Below are 25717 nucleotides of genomic sequence, written 5' to 3' on the forward strand. Positions count from 1 at the left end.
GTACATGCCCTCCCTATTACCCACTACCTGGTTCCTCAACCTCCCAACCCCCTGCTCCTTCAAAACCCTCTGGTTGTTTTTCAGAGTCCATAGTCTCTCATGGTTCATCTCCCCTTCCAGTTTCCCTCAACTCCCTCTCCTCTCCATCTCCCCATGTCCTCCATGTTATTTGTTATGCTCCACAAATAAGTGAGACCATATGATACTTGACTCTCTCTGCTTGACTTATTTCGCTCAGCATAATCTCTTCCAGTCCCGTCCATCAACAACAAATCAAACCAACTCCACACGTAAGAAGGGAAATAATTAAGATTAGAGCAGAGATCAATGAGGTAGAAACCAGAGATACAGTAGAATGTATCAATGAAGCTAGAAGCTGTTTTTTTTAAAGAATCAATAAGATCGATAAACCATTGGCCACACTAATCCAAAAGAAAAGAGAGAAAGCCCAAATTAATAAAATTATGAATGAAAAGGGAGAGATCACAACTAACACCAAGGAAATAGAAACAATCATCAGAAATTATTACCAACAGTTTTATGCCAATAAGCTAAGCAACCTAGATGAAATGGATGCATTCCTGGAAACCTATAAACTCCCAAAATTGAACCAGGAAGAAATTGACAACCTGAATAGACCGATAGCTAGTAACGAGATTGAAGCAGTGATCAAAGGGTACTGGTTTTGATGATTGCTCTGACCAGAGGATGAATACTTTTCCCGAACTGTTTTATCTCCCTTTTCACCAGAGATCGAACTTCATTTTTACACATATCAGTAAAAAAAGTTGTTTCTCCGTGTTCTTAGTCCTAACAAGTCATTTCCTAGGTGCGACCATTTCCTAGGTGTGACCACTTGGGTTATAAGGGCTGTGAAATTCAGGTTCTGCTATATGACCTCTCTGTTTACTAAAACTAACTTCTTGTTAGATATGTCCTATCTTGGGGCGCCTGGGTGGCTCAGTGGGTTAAAGACTCTGCCTTTCGCTCAGGTCATGATCTCAGGGTCCTGGAATCAAGCCCCGCATCAGGCTCTCCGCTCAGCAGGGAGCCTGCTTCCCTCCCCGTCCCCCCCCCGCCCCCCCCCGCCTGCCTGTCTGCCTACTTGTAATTTCTGTCAAATAAATAAATAAAATCTTTAAAAAAAAAAAGATATGTTCTATCTTAGTCATCCTCAGTATTGATGTCAGCCGGGTCATGTCCCCTGAAGGAATTCTCCCTTTGTTCCCAATGGGCAGGATCTTTTATGTCTCTAGAATCTGAAGACCCTTATGAAACACGAGTAGCCCTTTGTGACTTTAGTGTGATTTTCAGTTGAATTTATCCAACATTTATAGAGTACCTGCTGTGTGCTGGGCAGTGGTATACCAAAGAGAAATAAGAGACAGAACTTACCTCCAAGGAGCTTATGGCCTGACACTGCAGATCCACACGAATAGAATATTTTCGTATAATAGAGCAGGTGCTAAGATGGAATTATGTACAGATTCCAAATTCTATCTGGCCATCATATTGAGAGCTAAGTATTTCTTCCTCTGCTGTTCTTCTCTAAAGCAGTAGTCCATTCAGTTTCTATCTTGTACAGACTTTTTCTCTGAGATCTCTAGGATCTCCTCCCATGATTCTCTATACGCTTTCATAAAAAAACCGATGTTTAGTTAAAATTACCTTATGCGGAAAAATTTAACTTTAACTTTGTAATGATCAGAAGCTTTCCCCTTTGACCTCACTTCCTCTAGTCCTCTCGGCTCAGGTACATAATCACTTATTCAGCAGTTGACAACAGCATTTCTTCTGTGGTAGGAACTATACATAGTCGACCAATGTGACGGTTTACAGAAAATTGTAATATCCCCAGAAGCTGTTTCTGTTTACTTCTGTCTTTCTAGCAGTGAAACCTCAGGCAACTTACTTTCCAATGTGGTTTTCCAATGGAGAGAGTTGAGGAAGAACACAAACATTCGCTTAGGGCTTACTGTGCGCCTGACAAAAAGCTAGGGGATTTCACACCTCATTCTCGTAGGTGAGGCACAAATGAAGAACAGACTCTCAAGATATTAGTTACCTTTCTCAGAGTCCTACGTTTATAAGCAGTGCTTACGTTTGAACTGCCTTTCTGACTAACGGTCCCTAAATGCTCGCAGGGCAGGAGAACGCGCACTTGCTGTCCGCTAAAGGTGAAAGTTTAATACCCTAAGTCTGACATTGCTGGAAGTATTTTGTTTGGCTTCTCTTAAAGAATCAAACAACGTGGAAAACGAGGCCACATTCCCACATTATTGTACTACACGGCTGGAGTTCAGCACTGGCTCCATCTTTTATGGGCTCACTCCCCAGCCTGCTTCATAATCTCAAAAACTGGCAAGAATCTCTGGGCATTTGAGTGTGGGACCCTTGCTCTAAACAGCGCGGCTTACCAGTGCCATTATCAGGAGGGGGAGCGTGAATTCAGCCATAACTATAGGTTCTACTTTTGCCTCAGCTGATATCATTTTATACTGAGATTAACTTGGTGTAGTTATTGCCGCAAAATTGTATTAAGAATAATAATTAGTTATGATTAGAATAATAATTAGAATAATAATTAGTTACAGAATAAAACAGATTGTTCTAACAGCCTAGATATGTATGTATATTTGGGTAGAGGAATAGTCTTTGGGGTTTGCAGCTAACAGGATTCCCACAAGCAGCCCAGTTTAATTGTAGCCAGTTGCCCATTTATATATGCCTTTTTGTGTTTGGGAATATAGTTTTATTCTTTTTTTTTAAGATTTTATTTATTTATTTGACAGACAAAGATCACAAGTAGGCAGAGAGGCAGGCAGAGAGAGAGGGGGAGGCAGGCTCCCCGCCGAGCAGAGAGCCCAATGCGGGGCTCGATCGCAGGACTCCAGGATCATGACCTGAGCCGAAGGTAGAGGCTTTAACCCACTGAGCCACCGAGGCGCCCCTCCTTTTTTTTTTTTTTAAAAAAGACTTTATTTACTTATTTGACACAGAGAGATATCACAAGTAGGAAGAGAGAGAAGGGGGAAGCAGGCTCCCCACTGAGCAGAGAGCCCAATGTGGGGCTCGATCCCAGGACCCTGAGATTTTGACCTGAGCCAAAGGCAGATGCTTAACCTACTGAGCCACCCAGGTGCCCCCCTCCTTTTTAAAACTAGGCTCTAGCATGGGGCCTGAACTCACAAACCTGAGATCAAGACCTGGGCAGAAATCAAGAGTCAGACGCTTAACTGACTGAGCCATTCAGACACCCTGTTTTATCCTTTTTAATAGATCTTTAGATGACAAATTTCTTGTAGTCTATAAAAACGTACATCTCTATTTTCCCAGAGGGAAGTAGCAGCGCATAGCCAGGAATACCAAACCTTTTGCATTCTGTGAAGATTTCTGGCCACCCACATTCTGATATTGCAAAGGGAATGTTGTAAGCCCTTGTGCTTTATTTATGTTCACTGGGCATATCTTTTATAGTTATTTATTTGATAATAAATTATGTAAATTGAGTGGCTAAGTGGAGGGAGGAGGAGCATATAGAGCATTTTGGAGAGGCTAAGGAAGGAGACTGAGGAATGCAGGGTGACTAATTGAAGAAAGGAAATATATTGCCTACAAGCTTTGCCCTTGGGAAGGATCATTCTGTTGGCAGGATGAAGAGTTATAAGATCTCAAGGAGAAAGAACTCACGTATTTAATAAAAAATGTGGGATAGGAATTTGAGGAAAGAAAAGGCTGGTTTAGACCAAGCAAGATCACTGCTCTTGCATTTCTTTCTTTTTTTTAAATTATTTGTATTAACATATAATGTATTATTTGCCCCTTGGGTACAGGTCTGTGAATTGTCAGGCGTATACACTTCACAGCTCTCACAGTAGTACATACCCTTCCCAATGTCCATAACCCAGCCACCCTCTCCATACCCCTCTCCCCCGGGCAACCCTGTTTGTTTTGTGAGATTAAGAGTCTCTTATGGTTTGTCTCTCTCCTGATCCCATCTTGTTTCATTTTTTTCCTTCCCTACCCCCTACAACCCTCACTCTGCCTCTCAAATTCCTCATATCAGAGAGAGCATACGATAATTGTCTTTCTCTGATTGACTTGTTTTGCTCAGCATAATACCCTCTGGTTCCAACCACATTGTTGCAAATGGAACGATTTCATTTCTTTTGATGGCTGCATAGTATTCCATTGTGTATATATACACACACACCCCACATCTTCTTTATCCATTCATCTCTTGATGAATATCTAGGTTCTTTCCATAGTTTGGCTATTGTGGACATTTCTGCTATAAACATTCGGGTGCACATGCCCCTTTGGATCACTACATTTGTATCTTTAGGGTAAATACCCAGTAGTGCAATTACTGGGTCTTAGGATAGCTATATATTCAACTTTTTGAGAAACCTCCATTCTGTTTTCCAGAGTGGCTGCACCAGTTTGCATTCCCACCAGCAGGTTCCTCTTTCTCCTTATCCTCTCCAACATCTGTCGTTTCCTGACTTGTGAATTTTAGCCATTCTGACTGGTGTGAGGTGTATCTCACTGTGGTTTTAATTTGTATTTCCCTGATGCCAAGTGATGTTGAGCATTTTTTCATGTGTCTGTTGGCCATCTGGATGTCTTTGCAGAAATGTCTGTTCATGTCTTCTGCCCATTTCTTTTTTTTTTTTTTAACATGATTTCTTTCTTTTTTTTTTTTAACATGATTTCTTTCTTTTTTTTTTTTTTTGAAGATTTTATTTATTTATTTGACAGAGATCACAAGTAGGCAGAGAGGCAGGCAGAGAGAGAGAGAGGAGGAAACAGGCTCCCTGCTGAGCAGAGAGCCCAAAGCAGGCTCAATCCCAGGACCCGGGGATTATGACCTGAGCGGAAGGCAGAGGCTTTAACCCACTGAGCCACTCAGGTGCCCCTTCTGCCCATTTCTTGATTGGATTATTTGTTCTTTGGGTGTTGAGTTTGATAAGTTCTTTATAGATTTTGGATACTAGCCCTTTATCTGGTATGTCGTTTGCAAATATCTTCTCCCATTCTGACAGTTATCTTTTGGTTTTCATGACTGTTTCCTTTGCTGTGCAGAAGCTTTTGATCTCGATCAAGTCCCAATAGTTCATTTTTGCCCTTGCTTCCCTTGCCTTGGGCGATGTTTCTAGGAAGAAGTTGCTGCAGCTGAGGTCGAAGAGGTTGCTGCCTGTGTTCTCCTCAAGGATTCTGACAGATTCCTGTCTCACATTGAGGTCTTTCATCCCTTTTGTGTCTATTTTTGTGTGTGGTATAAGGAAATGGTCCAGTTTCATTTTTCTGCAGGTGGCTGTCCAATTTTCCTAACACCATTTGTTGAAGAGACTGTCTTTTTTCCATTGGACATTCTTTCCTGCATTGTCGAAGATTTGTTGACCATAGAGTTGAAGGTTTATTTCTGGGTTCTGTGTTCTGTTCCATTGATCTATGTGTCTTGTTTTTGTGCCAGAACCATACTGTCTTGATGATGACAGCTTTGTCATAGAGTTTGAAGTCTGGAATTGTGATGGCACCAATTTTGGCTTTCTTTTTCAACATTCTGCTGGCTATTCGGGGTCTTTTCTTGTTCCATATAAATTTTAGGATTCTTTGTTCCATTTCTTTGAGAAAAAATTGATGGCATTTAGATAGGGATTGCATTAAATGTGTATATTACTTTAGGTAGCATAGACATTTTCACATTATTTATTTTTCCAATCCATGAGCATGGAACGTTTTTCCATTTCTTTGTGTCTTCCTCAATTTCTTTCATGAGTACTTTATAGTTTTCTGAGTATAGGTTCTTTGCCTCTTTGGTTAGGTTTATTTCTAGGTATCTTACGGTTTTGGGTACAATTGTAAATGGGATCGACTGCTTAATTTCTCTTTCTTCTGTCTTGTTGTTGGTGTAGAGAAATGCAACTGATTTCTAGGCATTGATTTTATATACTGACACTTTACTGAATCCCTGTACAAGTTCTAGTAGTTTTGGAGTGGAGTCTTTTGGGTTTTCCACATAAAGTATCATATCATCTGCAAAGAGTGAGAGTTTGACTTCTTCTTTGCTGATTTGGATGCCTTTAATTTCTTTTTATTGTCTGATTGCTGAGGCTAGGACTTCTACTACTATGTTGAATAGCAGTGGTGGTAGTGGACACCCCTGCCATGTTCCTGATCTTAGCGGAAAAGCTCTCAGTTTTTTCCCATTAAGAATGATATTTGCGGTGGGTTCTTCATAGATGGCTTTGATGATATTGAGAAAGGTACCCTCTATCCCTACACTTTGAAGAGTTTTGATCAAATCTTTTTCAGCATCTATTGAGAGTATCATATGGTTCTTGTTATTTCTTTTATTAATGTATTGTATCACATTGATTGATTTGCAGATGTTGAACCAACCTTGCAGCCCTGGAATAAATCCCACTTGGTCATGGTGAATAATCCTTTTAATGTATTTTGAGGAGAATTTTCACATCTGTGTTCATCAAGGATATTGATCTGTAATTCTCTTTTCTGATGGGGACTTTGTCTGGTTTTGGGATCAAGATAATGCTGGCCTCATAAAAGGAGTTTGGAAATTTTCCTTCCATTTCTACTTTTTTGAAACAGTTTCAGGAGAATAGATATTAATTCTTCTTTAAATGTTTGGTAGAACTCCTCTGGGAAGCCATCTGGCCCCGGGCTCATGTTTGTTGGGCGATTTTTGATGACTACTTCAATCTCCTTACTGATTATGGGTCTGTTTGGCTTTTCTGTTTCTTCCTGGTTCAGTTTTGGTAGTTTATATGTCTCTAGGAATACATCCATTTCTTCCAGATTGTCAAATTTGCTGGCATGTAGTTGCTCTTAATATGTTTTTATAATTGTTTATATTTCTTGGTGTTGGTTGTGATTTCTCCTCTATCATTCATGATTTTATTTATTTGGGTCCTTTCTCTTTTCTTTTTGATTAGTCTGGCCAGGGGGTTTATCAGTCTTATTAATTCTTTCAAAGAACCAGCATCTAGTTTCATTGATTTGTTCTATTGTTCTTTTGGTTTCTATTTCATTGATTTCTGCTCTGATCTTTATTATTTCTCTTCTCCTGCTGGGTTTAGGCTTTCTTTGCTGTTTTTTTCTCCAGCTCCTTTAGGTATAGGGTTAGGTTGTGTACTTGAGACCTTTTTTCTTTCTTGAGAAAGGCTTGTATGACTGTGTACTTTCCTCTCACAACTGCCTTTGCTGTGTCCCACAGATTTTGAACAGTTGTGTTTTCATTTTCATTTGATTCCATGAATTTTTTCAGTTCTTCTTTAATTTCCTGGTTGACCCATTTTTTCTTTATTAGGATGATCCCAATCTTTTGGTACCGTTGAGACCTGATTTGTGACCCAGGATGTGATCTATTCTGGAGAATGTTCCATGTGCACTAGAGAAGAATGTGTATTCTGTTGCTTTGGGATGGAATGATGTGAATATATCTGTGATGTCCATCTGGTCCAGTGTGGCATTTAAGGCCTTTATTTCCTTGTTGATCTTTTGTTTGGATGATCTGTCCATTTCAGTGAGGGGGGTGTTAAAGTCCCCTACTATTATTGTATTATTGTCGATGTGTTTCTTTCATTTTGTTATTAATTGGTTTATATAGTTAGCTGCTCCTATGTTAGGGGCATAGATATTTAAAATTGTTAGATCTTCTTGTTGGACAGACCCTTTGAGTATGATATAGTGTCCTTTTTCATCTCTTATTATAGTCTTTGGCTTAAAATCTAATTGATCTGAAATAAGGATTGCCACCCTGGCTTTATTTTGATGTTCATTAGCATGGTAAATTGTTTTCCACCCCTTCACTTTAAATCTGGAGGTGTCTTTGCCTCTAAAATGAGTTTCTTGTAGATAGCATATTGATGGGTTTTGTGTTTTTATCCATTCTGATACCCTGTGTCTTTTGATTGGGGCATTTAGCCCATTTACATTCAGGGTAACTATTGAAAGATATGAATTTAGTGCCATTATATTGTCTGTAAGGTGACTGTTACTCTATTTATCTCTGTTCCTTTCTGGTCTACTACTTTTAGGCTCTCTCTTTGCTTAGAGGACTCCTTTCAATATTTCCTGTGGGGCTGGTTTGGTGTTTGCAAATTCTTTTAATTTTTGTTTGTCCTGGAAGCTTTTTATCTCTCCTTTACCTTCTATTTTCAGTGACAACCTAGCTGGATATTATTCTTAGCTGCATATTTTTCTCATTTAGTGCTCTGAATATATCATGCCAGTTCTTTCTGGGCTGCCAGGTCTCTGTGGATAGGTCTGCTGCCAATCTAACCTTTTTACCATTGTATGTTACAGACTTCTTGTCCCAAGCTGCTTTCAGGATTTTCTCTTTGTCACTTAGACTAGTAAGTTTTCCTATTAGATGATAGGGTATGGGCATATTTTTATTGATTTGGAGAGGGGTTTTCTGTACCTCCTGGATTTTGATGCTTGTTCCTTTTGCTGTATTAGGGGAATTATCTATTATAATTTGCTCCAATATACCTTTTGCCTCTCTCTCTCTTTCTTCTTCTTCTGGAATCCCAATTATTCTAATATTGTTTCGTCTTATGGTATCACTTATCTCTCGAATTCTCCCCTCATGGTCTAGTAGTTATTTGTCTCTTTTTTGTGTAGCTTTTTTATTCCCTGTCATTTGGTCTTCTATATCACTCATTCTCTCTTCTGCTACATTTATCCTAGTAGTAAGAGCCTCCATTCTTGATTGCACCTCATTAATTCCTTTTTTGATTTCAGCTTGGTTAGATTTTAATTCTTTTATTTCTCCAGAAAGGGATTTTATTTCTCCAGAGTTTCTTTAATATCCTCCGTGCCTTTTTCGAGCCCAGCTAGCACCTTGAGGATCGTCATTCTGAACTATAGATCTGACATATTACCAATGTCTGTATTGATTAGGTCCCCAGCTGTCAGTACTGCCTCTTTCTTTTTTTTTTGTGGTAAGTTTTTCCTGCCTTGTCATTTTATCCAGATAAGAATATATGAACGAGGGAGTAAAATACTAAAAGGGTGGCAAAGACCCCAGAAAAATGTATGCTAACCAAATCAGAAGAGACCCCAAACTGGGGGGAGAAAAAAGGTAAAAAATTAAAACCCCCATATATATATATATATTATATATATAGTATATATATTATAATTTATATAATATAATAATACATAATTATATGTATATGACTGGTGAGTAGAAGAGAGCCACCTACTTGATTTTGGGTGTATTTTGGTCTCTTAGAAGATACCTCCCAAAATTTTAAAGAAAGAAGAACTTATATATATATACAAAAATAAGGGTAAACACACTGAAGGGGTGGAATATGACTGTAAAGATGAAAATTTTAAAAAAATTCTAAAAAAGGAATTAATAAGATAAGTTGTTTGGAAAAAAAAAGAAGAAAAAGAAAAGTGGGAGAGAATGTGTTCAGGCTGGAGACTAGAACAAATCCGTGTGCTAATTTAGGGTATATTTTGATCTATTAGGAAGAACTGTCTCCCAAAATTTTTAAGGAAGAAAACTCTATATGTATACAAAAAAATAAGGTTAAATACAATGAAGGTATTTGTTGTATTTGTCAAATACAAAAATATGACTATAATCATGAAGGTTTAAAAAGTTTTTTTTAAAGAAAAGTATTGTTAAGATAAACTAGTTACAAAAATGTTAAAAGAGGAAAGAGGAAAAGTTTAAAAAATTAGAATAAGAAAAAAATAAAATTAAAAAAATTTAATTTAACTTTGCAAGACTAAAGGATCATGGGGGGAAAGCTATGAATTCCATGCTTTGCTTTACCCTCCTCTGGAATTCCACTGTTCTCCTTGATCAGTGAGTTTGGTCTTGGCTGGATGTTCTTGCTGATCTTCTAGGGAAGGGGCCTGTTGTCGTGATTCTCAGATGTCTTTGTCTGAGGGGGAATTGTGTTGCCCTTGCCAGGGGCCAGCTAAGTAATCTGCTCTAGTTCACTCTCAGGACTTTTTGTTCCCTGAACTCTTTCTGTAGAGCTCTGGAAAACAGGAATGAAAATGGCAGCCTCCCAGTCTCCATCCTGGAGGAGCCGAGAGCTCAGGGGCCCCCCTCCCGAGTGCACCCTTGGAGAAAAGTGCTCAATCACTCCTGTCTCCCTGGTCTCTGGCCACGCTCTGAGCTCACCTGGCCTGTGACCGAGTGTTTATGTCTCTGGCACACAGCCCCATTTCGAATCTCCAAACCAAGCTGATCTGCCATTCTGATCTTCCAGGGGGTGTCTCCCTGGATCTTCCACTTGTGGGGTCCCTGCTCAAAGAGCAGTGGACCGACTGTGCCTTGGATCACAGTTTAAGGTAACCCCAAGCTGAGAACTCACTCCTCGGCTCTGTCTCTGTAGCTGGCTTCCCTACTGTGATACCTGCGAGCTCCGCTACACTCAGACACCTCTGATCCTTCTGTGACCCTGCAGGACCTGAGATCATGCTGTCCCCGTGAGGGCTCCACCCCTGCTTAGCCTCTGGAGCAATGTCCCTCAGTGGAGCTGGCTTCTAAAAGTTGGGATTTTGTGCTCCGTTGCTCTGCTGCTTGCCGGGAGCCGGCCTCTCCCCCTGTGGTCTATCTTCCCGTAGCTTTGGATTCACTTCTCCCTACATCCTACCTTTTAGAAAGTAGTCGATTTTCTGTTACTGGAATTGCTGCTCTTCCTCTCTTTGATCTCTTGTTGAGTTTGTAGGTGTTCAGAATGGTTTGATAACTATCTAGCCGAATTCCTGCAACCTGATGTCATTTCAGTCCAGTATTCCTCTGCCATCTTGCCCAGGAAGCTGCTCTTGTGTTTCTTAATTTCTTCAGGAAGCTACCCCATGCTGGCCCCTGAGACCCATGTTCCAGTGAATAGAATACCCAGAATTGATATTGTTTGGTAACAAGACGTTCCATACCACCCACTCTCCGTGTTCCTCATTTTTGTAAGAGTTTAGATAGATACGAGTTGCTAAAGGAAGTACTGGAAATTCTCAGTAACTTGGCATTCTCAAATGTGAAGGTTTCCATGAGTATTATTTAATCTTTCACTTGTATATTTGTCTTTGCAAGGTTGCCAGCACTAGGTCTGTGTTGTATGTCTTTGGACATACAACATGATCTTTAGAGTGCAGTTAGAAGTAGAATAAGTATTTGTAGAATGGTAGTTTTAGGTCATGCAGGTGTTTAAAGGGTATGACCTGATGTTCTGAACGCTGGATCCTGTTTTTTGTATTGGATGCCTGTGGAGCATAGTACTTTCTTATAATCCATTTTATTTCTGTAAGGTTGGTAGTAATTTCTCATCTTTCATTTCTGATTTTAGTAATTTCAGTTCAAAGAACCAACTTCTGGTTTATTATTTTTTTTTATTTACACTAATCTTTCTTATTTTCTTCCTTCAGCTTCTTTGGGTTGTGTTTACTTTTCTTTTTTTTTCCCCCTAGTTTCTTATGGTGAAAGATTAGATGATTGCTTTGCAATCTTCTTTCTTTTTCAAAATAGGTATTTACAGCTATAATTTCCCTCTAAACACTGTTTTCACTGCATCCTGTAAGTTTTGTAATATTATGTTTTCATTTATCTCAATGTTTTTAATTTCCCAGTGATTTCTTTTTTGACCTATTAGTTATTTAGGACTGTGTTATTTAATTTCCATGAATTTGTAAACTTATTAAATTTCTTTTTAAAATTTATTTTTTATGCTCAGTTAGCCTTATAGTACATAATTAGTTTTTTATGTAGTGTTCAATGATTTATTAGTTAAGTATAATACCCAGTACTTATCTCAGCCGTGCCCTCCTCGACACCCATCCTAAATTTCTTTTTATTATTGATTTCTAATTTCATCCCATCGTAGTTGGAGAACATACTAAGTATAACTTCAGTCCTTTTGAATTCATTGAGTCTTGTCTACAGCCTAATATAGAGAATATCCTGGAGAGTGTTCTGCTGCTGTTGGGTGGAATGTTCTTTAAATGTCTTTTGGGCTTAGTTGGTTTATAACATTTTTCAAGTCTTCTATTTCTATCTTCTATATAACTGTAATATCTGTTATCCAAGGTTGGAAAGTCAAGTCTTCAAATATTATTGATGAATTGTGTATGTCTCCCTTTAGAGAAGTCGGTTTTTGCTTCATGTGATTTGGATCTCATGGTTAGGTGAATGTCTACTTAAAATTTTGTCTTCTTGATGGATTGAATGTTTATCATTAAAATATACTTTCTCTGTCCTATTAACAATTTTTGTCTAAAGGTGAATTTTGCCTATTAATTTAGCCACTCCAGCTCTCTTTTGGTTCCTGTGTACTTAACCCCCCCACTTCCTTCTTTCCTTTCTTCCTTCCTTTTCATCCCTTTTGTGTGTCTGAATCTAAAGCATGTCTCTTGTAGAAAGCATTTGGTTAGATCATTTTTTTATCCTTTCTGTCAATTCCTGCCTTTGATTGTTGTATTTAATCCTTTTACATTTAATTTATTTACTGATAATGTAGGATGTATATTAGTCATTTTGTTATTTTCTATATGTCTTATGTCTTTTCTCTTTCCCTACACTGCCTTCTTTTTGGTTAAAAGGGTATTTTTTTTTACTGTACCATTTTAATTCTCTTGTCATTTTTACTTTTTTTTAAATTTTATTTTAAGATTTTAGTTTTAAGTAACTGAACTCACAATCCCCAAGGTCAAGAGTTGCCTGCTCTACTTACTGAGCCAGGCAGGTACCACTACTGTGTGTGTGTGTGTGTGTGTGTGTGTGTGTGTGTGTTATTTTTTTAGTCCTTGTAAGAGGGATCAGAGGGATCATTTAAGATAGTATGTTTTAAGTGCCTGTTAAGCCCATCATCTGGGAATCCTCAGTGAGTTTCTATTAATTGCTTTTTTTCTTATGTTTTGGCCATACTTTCTTGCTTCTTTGCATATTTTTATAAATTGTTGAAAATTGGACATTTTAAATAATATAATGTGACAACTCTGGAAATCCGTTTGTTATTGCTGTTTGTGATTTTTGTTTGTGTAGTGATATTTCTTGACTAATTCTGTAAAATCTATGTTCTTTGTCCTGTGCAGCCACTGAAGTCTCAGGTTGGTTAGCTTAATGGTCAGCTAATGATTGGACAGAAAATTCCTTGAATGCCAGAATCAACAGGTCTCCCAGTCATTGCTGATGGGCTGTGTGTGTGTGTGTGTGTGTGTGTGTGTGTGTGTGTGTTGGAGCATGCTTCTAACACTGAGGCAGGCACTCAACAGCCCTGTCTTAGCTTTCACTGACTTCTGGTGCGAAGCCTCCGAGTCAGCCTGAGGTGAGAGCTTATGGCTTTCTCGGGTCTTATCCTGAACATGTGCAGCACCCTACACATGCCTTCTGGATTCCCATGAATATGTTGGAGCTTTTCAAAGCCCTTTTCATTTCATTTTCAAATGAAAAACTTCCTTTTTCATTTTTAAGTTTTTTGGTTAGCCTGTTGTTTGTCCCGCATTTTATTTACCACTTGAGACAGCTACAAAATTAACCAGTTGTAATTGTTTTTGACAAAGGCTTTTCACTGGATAAACTCAGACATAGACAACCTTGCAAGTGGATTCTTCCAGACAACCACCAGCCAGGTCAGATAATGACAGTTCTTTGGAAATGAGACTTCAGAGGAGCTCTAATCCCACTCTGTTCCCTCTGGTGGCTGCCAGGCCACCAATCACCACGATTGCTTGCTGTTGGTTTTCAAGGCTACTGCAGAGTTGGAGAAAATGGAATAAGAATGGTGCAAGTTAAAAATCCCACAATTTTGGTAATCTTACCAAGATATCAGCATTTTTTTGGTGGTTGGGGGGAATAAACATTGTCTGGATTATTTCAAGTTTTTGGTTGATTTCCAGGGTTATCAGTGATCAATTCCAGGGTTATCAAAAAAGGCAATTCTAATACTTTTTGCCAGTCTTCTTGTTGCTTTTATGGAGTAGGGAATTTTCAGAGGTTCTTAGACCACCATTTTTGCTGATACCCACCCGTGGAATATAGGAAAAGTATGGAACCTGAAATTAAGGTCCCATTTTTCAACTTAGTATCTGTTGGTTTTGGAATGACCAGTTGACCAAGGAATATAAACTTACATTTCTTTGTATTAAAAGTGGGCATATTAATGTCTACCTCTCGGACTTACTATAGAGATTGAGATAATACATTTAATGCATATTGGATAAAAACCAATATGTAAATCATTATCAAATGGGAGGACACATAAGGAGTGTAAAAGGCAGAAATGAAAAAAAAAATTGTACCATTCAGGTTTTGTTGATGGAAGCAGAGCCACTTTGAGTAGTTTTGGGATGTCATCAAGGGGCACATTAAAGGTATTAGATCTTATGCAGACGTGGGGAGAGCTGGAGAACTAAAGCTGTGGAAGAGGGAGGAGAAGTTATCAGGGAAAGAAATCATTTCCCAGACCACAGGAAGCACTGGCATAGTGGCTAAGTCAGAACTTACCAGGGAATTGGAGAAGCTGAGGCCTTCCAGCCATTGAAATGGAAGCATGAAAGAGGAACTTGTGGAGAGATTTGTGGAAAGATGTTGTCTGTACGTAACTGCCAGTGCTGTGGGTCCCCAGTGAAATGTCTTATGGTGGTCCTGGGACTGCTTTTGGTTGGCAGGGTCCAGAATCAGAAGCACAAGCTGGATACATAGAGCAAAGGGCAAGCTGGAATCCGTGGGGCATCTTTTGCATCTTATGTGACACCATAATGAACCACAACCACCTTCCAAGAGTAAAGGCTGTTGCTTTACTTCTGCCTTTCAGATCCCCAACAAATTCCCCACTGACCAACTGTAATGCAAAGTCTGAAGGGGAAGGGATTTTGGGAATCATAGTTTCCAGCTGAAGCAAGTTGACATAGCGGTACATATGATTTACTGGGCCTACCATGGGATCTACTGACTCCCATAAACCCACTGACACATCATGGTGATGTTCTGGGTCCCAGAGGAATAGCATTAACTAAGAACTTACCAATCCTGAAAAGACAGGTATTTCTTCTCCCTCAGGAAAGAATTACCTGGCAAATGTTAAAGTTTATGTCTTTGGCGATAACAAGGGAAGAATTAGTTTATATGATAGTTATGTTACGGTGGGATCCCTCTTCATCAGTATTGGCCCGCCCCTTCCTTTTTCCCTCCCTCCCTCCTTCCTTCCTTCCTTCCTTCCTTATTTTTTTAAAGAGACTCTGACTCTGAAATCACTCAAGGATTTCTGTCCCAATTGGGATAGATATGTGTTTTAGAATGGTGACTTGGGTCAGATGTCTGGTGTCCAAACCTAGTTTTTTTTTTTAATGTTATATGGATCAAATTTGGACTTAGTTGGCTGTACATATAATTTGGTCCTAAGGCTTCTTGGTCAGTCAGCCACCACCTAAAGTCCTTTCTTGTTGCACTATTTTCGTTATTACTCTGGCTGTGACTGTTGCAAGCAACTACACTCATCTTGCTTCCAGGGGTTAAGTGTTATCAGCTGTCTTTATCTTGAATTCTAATAATCCCCACTGAGTTTAGGAAGCTCATTTCAACTGAGGGACCTCCAAGTTTTTCCTCCAGCTTACACAGGACATCTACTACTATATAGCACTTTTCAGGAATGCTTATACTCCATATACAATGTGTTTCTCAAAGCCAAGATGAAAGGAGTATCCCCTGGGCCCTCTTGGAGGACATTGGGATGGGTGAACAGGTTGTAAATAATAAACTGACAACAGCCTTTTCTTCCTAAATTGTTGGATTCTTTCCTCCACATCACACCAAGGAATTTCTGGCATCTCAGCTTAGTTTTGGCCACATTTGTGTCCAGGTTTTAGTCTGGCAGTCGAGCAAATAATTTAGAACCATCCTCAGCTGCTTGAGTTAGTCCTGTGAATCAGAAATTTCTGATGAGTACCTTAATTGCTTATAATCATGATCCACAGTTTGTCTAAGGTCTGTTTCCTTTAGAATCTCTTTTTCCCCATGGTCCAAGATTTTCCTCTACAGAAAATAATAAAATCTTATGGTTCTCTTCGTGTAAAAGTCTACTTACATGTATGGAGGCGGTAAGGGATAGAAGGGGAAGATATGAAGGGAATTGGCATTCTGTCGCAGGGTACCTCCCTGAGGTGCAGTAAGTCATTCATTTGTCTTTAAGCAAAGTAGGACGAGTCTTAACAGATAGGGGAGGAATGCCTCATGGGCATAGGAAACTCAGTAGGGTTTGGAGATTTCTATTATCTGACTCATCCTCCATGTCCTTAGTTAAATTCTTAGGTCTTTCTCGTTCATGATTGATGGCCTCTTCTCCTGACCAAGATGAAGGAAGTAGTACTAGAGTAACCGTCCTGTTTCAAACAATCATTGCAGTTACTATTGCTGTGAACCAAACCACATCAGAACGTAGTGGCTGAAAACAACAGGAATCACTTACTTCTCTTTCATTGTTTCTGTGGAACAGAAATTTAGGAAGGGCTTGACTGGGCCACTTGTGACATGAAAAAGGTGAGGTGATACAATGTTAACTCTAAATGAGCTTTGACAAACTGAAGATGTGCATGATTAGCACCAGAGCAATCACTGAAAAATAATCAAATGCCTTTTATAGCTAAAAGGCAATAGAGGGAGAAAAATAAATGACTAAAACAATTGATTAACCCTGCCAATGCCTTAACTTGCACACAGATCTAGTGAAACTGACTTTGTCCTGTATTGTCAGTCAGCATTCATGCAGGAGCAATGTCTACATCAGAGTTTTGGCTGTCCCAAGTTGGCAGGTACAGGGAAAAGAAGTTCCTTTAGGATCGTAGACATTCCTTGGTTTTCTGACCTTGAGGATTTAAAATACTGAACATTGTTTTCTTTGTTGAGCTGTTTAGTGAACTTAGAAGCGGCCAGCTGACCTCACAATCTGGTAGCCCCAGGGTCCTATCACATAATTCACAGAAGCCTTACATTAGGTTGGTGCTGTATTCTGAGTTCCCACAGGTGATGACTGAAGAAATTCTTTCATCCCTGGACATCATGGACTACCAGTGTTACACCCACTAATGATTGCTGGCTCCTCACGTCTTCACATCCAACTAGATCAGATAGCTAGTCACAAATATTTATTTTCTGCAGGGGTAGTCTTCAGAATTTCTGGGAGGGTGTGGGCATCAGGTTTCAATGCCATATCACCAGGAGAAATGCCTTCAACTACACTGTAAGATATTTCAGCAGAGATCCTGCCGTGGCTGCAGTCTGGTGCACGTAATTCGGTTGGATACTGTAGGCGTGTTTGTAGATACACATGTGTTGGACACTTAGATGACCTTACAGAGTTATGGTTGAATACAGTAATAGCTATTGTGTCATCTGTTATAGGGGAATGACATGGATGTTATTTGAAAGTGCCATGTGTATTTTGGCTATTTGGGATTTAGAACTCTTTTTCCTTGGAAACTGTTTAATAAAATCTGGTTCCATTTTCAGACTAGACCAAAAAGCCTCCAAAACCCGTAACCCCTGCAGAAGTGCAGAGGAGCTAGCATCCAAAGATCCTTTGAGAAGCACAACCACCTTTTTAAAAAAAATTATCTAAATTATAGTTAATATACAGTGCAATATGCAACCATCTTTTAAAAAGACTTTGCAAAAATTGGACTGCTTAAGAATTATAGCGGTGTGCAGCCTAAAGCTAATCAACTATATCGACTTTACAATTGCCAGCTACGTAAATTACGGATCCTAAAGTATCATGTTAACTACAATAGGATGGCTTCCTGGCTGTCCTGGCATCTTTGGTGACTCCAGTGCTGTTTGTGGGAAGCTGTTTGTGTGTGAGGATGGAAAGCAGAGCTGCTAGCTTGCTGTTGAAACTGATCAGAAACAAGGGGTAAAGGGGCGGGGGAAGTGGAGTAGTAGGGGTAACAAGTCCAGAATTAGTTCAGCTGATGAGGTGGACCTTTGCGAGTCATACCCAAGCTTGTGCCATATACTGAGGATGGTCTTTAATTCCTAAAGTGAATGGACTGTCTGGAAGCAGACCTCATGGAGGCAAGTTTTATCTATGAGAAAAAGCAGTGATTATGAAGTTGTACCCCCCTCTTTCTTTTATAAATACTTCAGCAATCCCAGGCTCCCTGAGCATGCCATTTTAAGAAAGGAGAAACAAAACAAACAATAAATAAATAAAATAAAAAAGGAAAAAACCTATTTTTCATTGCTGTTGGGTAGTGGTGAACTCAAGAGGCTGCTCTCACAGTCATCGTGGTGACAGCTGGAGTGTGAGCAAATGGAGAACTCAGCGAATCCTCCCAGTATCGTGGAGTAAGCTTCTCCTTGGTGTGTTTCTTTTCTGGAGGATTCTGGAGGATTCCAGATGCCAGTAAAGCAGCATTTGCCTCTTCTTGTTCCTCTCTTTCACCTGTACCATAGTTGTTTTCTCTTATTCTGTCTGTGTCTCAGATGCAGGAAACAAGTGGGTTATCTCAAACTTTGAAAAGAAACATTTGGATCCTGTGGGATACAGATGTATATGTGCTAAAAAAAAAAAATAGCCATTTGTCACTCTAAGCGATTCAGTTATTTCTTATTATTTCTAGGCAGAAGAAATCCTTAGGCAAGAGCTGGAGAAAAAAGAAACGCCGAGTTTATACTGCTTGCTTGGAGATGTCCTTCGAGACCAATCTTGCTACGACCGGGCCTGGGAGCTGTCCCACCACCGCAGCGCTCGGGCCCAGCGCTCCAAAGGCCTCCTTCATCTGCGGAACAAGGAATTCAGAGAATGTGTGGAGTGCTTTGAGCGCTCGGTGAAGATCAACCCCATGCAGGTGAGACCATTAGGAAAGCCCCGTCTGCTCTGGGCACTTACGTTTTTCTTTGCTTTGGTTTCTAACTGAAGGAGTGCCTGTTTCCTGCCCTCCTGCCTGGTGAGCTTTGCTTTGCAAGCTGAGAAGGGAGCCTCTGCCGATCACTGTTTCTTGCTTGTCATCGAAAACGTTGGTTTTCTCTTAGATGCTTTCTGTTGTGTTTCTGTTATTGACTTATCTGTTTTATTTTGTTATTTCTTTCCTTTAACTGTCCTTAATACACATGCAGCTGTGAAAGTTAGGTTCTGTTTCCAGCAGATATGTTAGGATGAAATGAATGGGAGTCTGATTTACAGCCCCTGTAGAACTGGGCAGGGGATTGTGGAAATCAATAATGGAAGCAAAACTCATATAAACAGGGTAACATCTAGAATGGAATGGATTATTGATCATTTAAGAAAAACTCTATATATATATACATTTTTAAATGTTTAAAAATTTTTTTGAGGTTTGAAAAAATAATACAAAAAGAGTCTGGATCTTTAAAATAAGTGACAAGACAGATCCACAGGAGAGGGCCTAATTTTGAGGGGGAAGAAATTGACCTTACTTCATGCTTAATGATACTCAGTTGGTAAAATGATTTTATTGTCAGAAATGGTCATTGTTTTTTTAAACCATGCTTTCTTTATAACTGTTTTCCTATTTCACCAATCAGACGCACACATTACTGTCAACCATGGGTCCTGACAGACATGTACACTGACTTGGTAGAATTCTGGTGAAAATACTACTTTGTAATCAGCTCCTCCTGTTTACTGAGGAGCTTACTATGACCCAGATACCTTGTTGGGCATTTTGTCAGTATTTGAACTTAAGACAGTCTGACCGCAGAGCCTGTATGCTTTTTTTTTTTTTTTTGGAAATTGTGGTAGAAAGCAAATAACATAAAATTTATCATCTTCACCATGTCTCAGTGTACCGTCCCATAGCATTAAGTGCATTCCTATCGTTGTGCAACCATCACTACCCGCCATCTCTACACCTTTTTTTTATCCTGCAGAACTAAAATTTTGTACCCACTGAATGGTAGCTCCCTACTCTCCCCTTTCCTTGTCCCTGGCAACCATCCTACTTCCTGTCTCTCTGCATTTGACTACTGTAAGTACCTCAGATGAGTAGAGTCATAACAGTATCTGTCCCTTTGTGACTAGCAAATTCCCCAGCATAATGCCAATGTTGTAGCGTGTGTCAGAATTTCCACTGTGATGGATATACCACCTTTTGTTTATCTGTTTGTGGTTGACCACTGGGTTGCTTCTGCCTCTTGGCTCTTTATAGCACTCTCATAGTGCTGCTATGAACAAGTGTGGGCAGAGATGATCATTTTTGAAGTGGGTAGATTTGGGGCATATCTTTTATATTGAAAAAAATTAGAAGTACATTTTTGAGCTACTTGCTTACTTTCTTCCCTCTGGGTAATGAATACAGTGAGAACCTCCCAAATCAGCCGGTTGCTAAGTCTGGGGAAGAGATTATCAGCAGAATTAGATGATCAGCAAAAATTAACAGATGCGTTCAGCAGCTAGGATGTTTAAAGTATACTGAGATTTGGCTTTCATGGACCTCTTGCTCTAACTTAGTTGGCCATCAGGTGGGGTGGATTTGGCCCTGCAGGGGCTTTTGGCACTTTCTGATGGGGAAGTGAAGGGTCTACTACTGCCATCTAGTGGTTGGAGTCCAGGGTTGCTGCTACACTTCCCATAATGCACAGGAGAGCCCCTCAAGATAAGGAATTATCCGGCCTCAAATGCTCAAATGTCGGTAGTGCCAAGATTGACAAACCCTGTTCTCATTTGATTATCGCTAGGCGTTTTTCTTTTGGGGGGGGCTGGTAGAAAACAGAACTCAATATTATATTGTCAAAATTTTATTTTTACTTTTAGGAAAATTGTATCCTATCCTTGTTTATCTTAGCACCCCTGCCTAAAATTTGTCCAACCACGCTGCCCTAAGGAGTGAGAAAATAAACTCCCTCCCTTAGACTCTGTAATCTAAGTTAAGTCAATGCCATATTCCTCACAAACATGGATTACTCTCTCAAGCACACAGTCTCTTCCCAACAGACGCATTCACGGTTTCCTTGTTTTTCTCCTGCCTCCCAGGCTCCTCCTTCTCAGTCTTGGCAGGTTACTATGTTTCGTGCTTGGACCTTATCTCTGTCTACATTGGCTCCCTGGATTTCATCTGCTCCCATAGTTTTGATACCGTCTGTACACTGATAACTCCCCAACGTGGGTTTCAGCCCCATTTTCTCTCCTGAACTCTAGACCCCTTTGTCGGACTGCTCCCTCAGTCTCCCCATGTGTCACTCCAACTTAACATCTCGTGTCTGAGATGCTCTTCTACCCCTCCTCAAGACTTTTGTTCCCAAGGTCATCCCCACCCTAAATTACCCTGGCTGGTCTTTCTGCCTCTGTCCTGTTCCCATCTGCCTGTTCTCAATGACCATCCAACGGGATCCTTTCAAATGTGAGTCAGATTTGTCTTTCCTCTGCTCCATTCCCTAGTGATATCAGCCCAAATCCCTGAAAGGCTGGCAGGGCTTCTTCCAGCCTAACTCCTCCTGTCCACCACCCACCACGCCTTACCCCACGTTAGCCTCTTCGCTCTTCCCTGAATATTCTAGGCGAGTTCCTGCTCTCCTGCTGTCCAGAACTTTCTTCCAGACATCTGCATACCTCACTGTATTGTCTCATTCAAGTTGTTGCTCAAATTTTACTTGTTCATAGGGGCCTTCCACAATCATTCTATGTAAAAATCACAGCCCACTTTCCACCCTGCCTTACACTCCTTACTTTCTTTTCCTGATTTTTCTCTAGAGCACTGAGCACTTTCTAACATTTTTACAGCTTACTTTGAAAAAAAAAATCTATTTCTCCTTCCTGAGAATGTAAATCCTATGAAGGCAGAAGTTTTTAATTTGTATGGCTCGTTTATATTTTCCTGGTGCCTGTAACAGTGCCTAGCATGTATTAGGATTCAGTAATTATTTGTTGAGTGAGCAAATGTATAATATCTTTAACCAGTTTGTCAATCAAATATAGATACTAATTGTCTGCTGTGCACATAGCTCCGAGTCAGAGGATGAAACAGTAGCAGCAGATCACCAGAGAGGCTCATTTATACCCTCTAGTACAGTCTAGTGAAGCAAACATGAGCAAAACTAGCCAAGAGTACAAGGCATCAAAGAAATAGCAAGTGAGTTACTTGTAAAGCCCTAGTTACATAGAGGTCAAAGAGGTAGTAGAGATAGGATGGTAGGTAGCGAAGATAGGATGTTGCATTTGGCTTTGGAGGGCAGTACTTGAATAGGCCAAGAGGAGGGCAGTGGTTGACGGCATCCAGGCAGGTGGACAGTATGAGCAAAACCCTGGAAAAAGGAAGAGAAGGGGGTGTGTGTGTGTCTCTGTGTGTGTATGTGTGTGAGTGTGTGTGTGTTGGGGGGAACAGAGGAGTTAGTGAATAGGCTAGTTTTGGAGAGTAAAAGGGAATAGGGAGTTCCATTGGGAATTCTGGATTGGAGCCAGATTATAAAAGGTCTTAAATGTGAGGCTAAGTTCTTTGGCTTTTTATTTGGCAGATTGGGAGCCACTGAAGGGCTGATATGTGTTTGGTTTTGTTTTGAATGAAGGAATATGGTTTGCATGGAGGTAATTTAGGCTTATTGTCCTGGCAACACTGAGGCCATGTGAGATACTGGATGTGGACAGGTTTGGGAGGCCAGCCCTAGCCTAGCGTGACGGTGATCAGTGTGGCAGGGGGAAGAGGAAAACAGGATGGATATGAGGGAATCTGCGAGGGAGGACTTGACAGGGCTTGATGGTCTCATTATATAATTTTGAATTAATTACTTAGCAAGACAAAGAAATGACAGTTGCTCAAAGCAGCATCACAACACAAACAGATGTTATGCGAGGATATTTTGTAGTTTGTCATATGGATCCAATTGAGGCAGGCTGTGAGCCGTGCCGAAGTATGCAGGCGTGTGATGCTCTAGTTGTACAGAACTACTACAGGATGCAAACTTGGACTCCATAGACGTTAGAACCTGGGATCCAAGTTTGAACTATCTCTGGAGAAGGAATGTTCCTACATGCCGTTGTCTCTATTAAGTCCTGGGAAGAAGGAAAATAGAACGGAATTTAAGAGAAAAAGGAATTTAAAGAAATATATTCTCTTTCTTTCAGCCATTTCCAGACAGGTTTAATAACAAACTTGAGGCGAAATGACAGTGATGCTTGAATGGCTTTTGTGCATTGCAGTGATTTTCTGAAACCACATTGGAATAAAAATAGGAGTATTCGGCTTTATATCAGGGAGGGTCTGCAAAACCAAATGCTCTGTCTTCGGTACATTTGTTAGAGAAGCAGAAGACTTATGTACCATTTTCATTTGTGCTTTGAGATTGCCGTCCGTTGTTCACTCATACCTACGTGTTTCATTTTCCCCAGTGACTTCTGAAATGACTGAGATTCATCCTCAGACTTGGTGTGTGGGCTGTTGGAAGCCAAAGAAAGTGGGAGGAAGTGGTAGCCAACCCCTCCAAGCACGATCTGCAGTCTCAGGACCAGGATTAAAACAGAAATCCTTGTGTCTTCTTATTATTCCCACTGTCCCCTACTCTTTTTTTCTTTTTTCTTTTTTTTTTTAAAGATTTTATTTATTTATTTGACAGAGAGAGAAAGAGATCACAAGTAGGCAGAGGCAGGCAGAGAGAGAGGGGGAAGCAGGCTCCCTGCTGATCAGAGAGCCCGATGCAGGGCTCGATCCCAGGACCCTGAGATCATGACCTGAGCTAAAGGCAGAGGCTTAACCCACTGAGCCACCCAGGCGCCCCCCCCCCCCCATTATCCCCTACTCTTAGATAAGAAGTGAAAACAAGGATATTGCTCAGATATCAAACCAGTATGTGTAGCTCTGAAAAAGGAAAATACAGCTTATTATTTTTTCTCAGTACCAACACCGTATTCCTTTTCTTTTGTCAGCCCCTCCCCAGCACATGCTCTACCCTCCATTTATTTTCCTGAACTCTCCTCCTCACTGAGCTGGTCACCTGCCTCTGTAAGGTTATATGATATTACTGTGGTGATTACATCCAGAGACACACGTAGGCAGAACAGCTAGAGTAGAGAGGAGCCGGGGGGTTGCCAAGGACTAATGGGGTCAGGGAAGGCCCGGCTGGAGATGGGGCAGGAGTTAGCTCAAGTGTGCCCCAAATGGTGGAAGGTGGGTCAATGTTCAGAAGGGGAACTGACTTCCCAGGGAGGAGAGCATGAAAAAAAAAAGAAAAAAAAGCCATGGGTTTGAGTGTTCATTAAACATAAATGGCCACTTATCCTGGTAACCCATCCTGTTTAGCGTTTGTCTTTAGATTTTTCATTTCTAAATGAAGTATTACTAATTGTTGCTTTAAAAGCCGATGGAGTGGGTTTTGACAGACATCTACTTTGTACTTCTATCTTCTACCATAATCTCATCTAGTATTAATTATATTTGAGGCCTTGCTAAGATCTGAACAATGACTACTAACAGCCTGTCTGTTTCTTTCCAACCCTTTCCTGACACAGCTTGCTGACATTACCCTTTTAAAGACCGTGTGCGGGGTGCTTGCTGGTACAACCTACCGTGCTTGCTCACAGGTGCTGAGAACCGCCACCTTCTTCGGGTTCTGGGTGGTGGTAGGAGAAATACTGGAGCCAATGTCTTTGTAAGCCCCCTGGTATATATCGGACATATGCGCCAAGCCGCGGCCCCCACGAGGCATGACGTTGCCTGGCTACCAGTTGGCAGGATTAGTGGGAAATGTGGGGAATCAGAGGCTAGACGTATGGGGAGCAGAGCAGAGCAAGCCTGCCATAAATAAAGCGCATGGGGAACAGTCTGAATTCTCTTGCTGCCGTGGTTTGATCACTTATCATATGGCCTCAATGTACCATTATTTTTGTATTATGGGGCTTGGTAACTTTTTATATAGTTTATAATAAACCCTTTGGCAGCATTCGCCTTCAAAAACCAAACAAACCAAAAAAGTGTGTTTTTGGAGGACAGTAGGAACTCAGTTCTCATTTGCCAAGAGAGCTAATGAGCCTGCACAAAATGTAGTTGACATGTACCCTCCACCTCAGGGGCCATGGTGGCATCACTGACAACGTGAAAACCACAAGACCTAAGTCTTTTGAAGAAACATTAGCATTTACGTCTAAAGTTAGTACTTATTATTTTTTTTTAAATGTCTTGTCCAAAGTTGATGAGTTAATATGTGGCTATAGGAGATGCATTTTCATGTCATCCTGTGAGGCTTGACTTTTTATCTAAAGCAAATGAAAATGAGCACAAATGTACGTATATGAAAAGTTGAGATCTTAGGTGTTAATGTGCTAGCTCGTTTCATAGAACTAGTTCAGTACCAGTTGAGTTCATCAGTTTAGTAGAACTAGTTCAGTACCAGTTGAATTCATCAGTTTAGTATCAGTGACAGCAGATGCTTCAAATAGAAAAGTCATTAATTCTGTTCACATAATGCTTTAATTTCTTCTATCCAGTTAGTGGATTCCAAGTAAAATTCTTGGAAATTCATTCTCTTAAAGGTGAAACATCTGACATTATTCTGAATGCTGTTGTAAATTCAGTTCACAAGTTAATGTAACAGATTAAAGTACTACTTTTTTAGTGGCGATAATGAGGTTATAAATTTTGGTGAAACAAGGCAACATGGTAAAAAGAAGGCTCTTTCTGAATTAAGAAAACCTGTGGAACATGAATATACTTGGATTTGGCTGTAGTGGTAGACATGATGTGGTCCAAACAGGCTTCTACTAATGGATATAAAAACTGGCTTGTC

General features: G+C 40.2%; 1 protein-coding gene across 1 annotated transcript in view; it reads left to right on the plus strand.

Annotated features, from left to right (window-relative positions):
* TTC27 (tetratricopeptide repeat domain 27) overlaps positions 1-25717 on the plus strand; it is a 179306-nt gene that overhangs the window by 102110 nt on the left and 51479 nt on the right. The window contains exon 13 of the mRNA XM_045979984.1: positions 18607-18834. Within this exon, the coding sequence (XP_045835940.1) occupies positions 18607-18834 (228 nt within the window). The remainder of the gene's footprint in view (positions 1-18606; positions 18835-25717) is intronic.

Source organism: Meles meles, chromosome 15 (genome assembly GCF_922984935.1).
Source record: "Meles meles chromosome 15, mMelMel3.1 paternal haplotype, whole genome shotgun sequence".
Classification (NCBI taxonomy): domain Eukaryota; kingdom Metazoa; phylum Chordata; class Mammalia; order Carnivora; family Mustelidae; genus Meles; species Meles meles.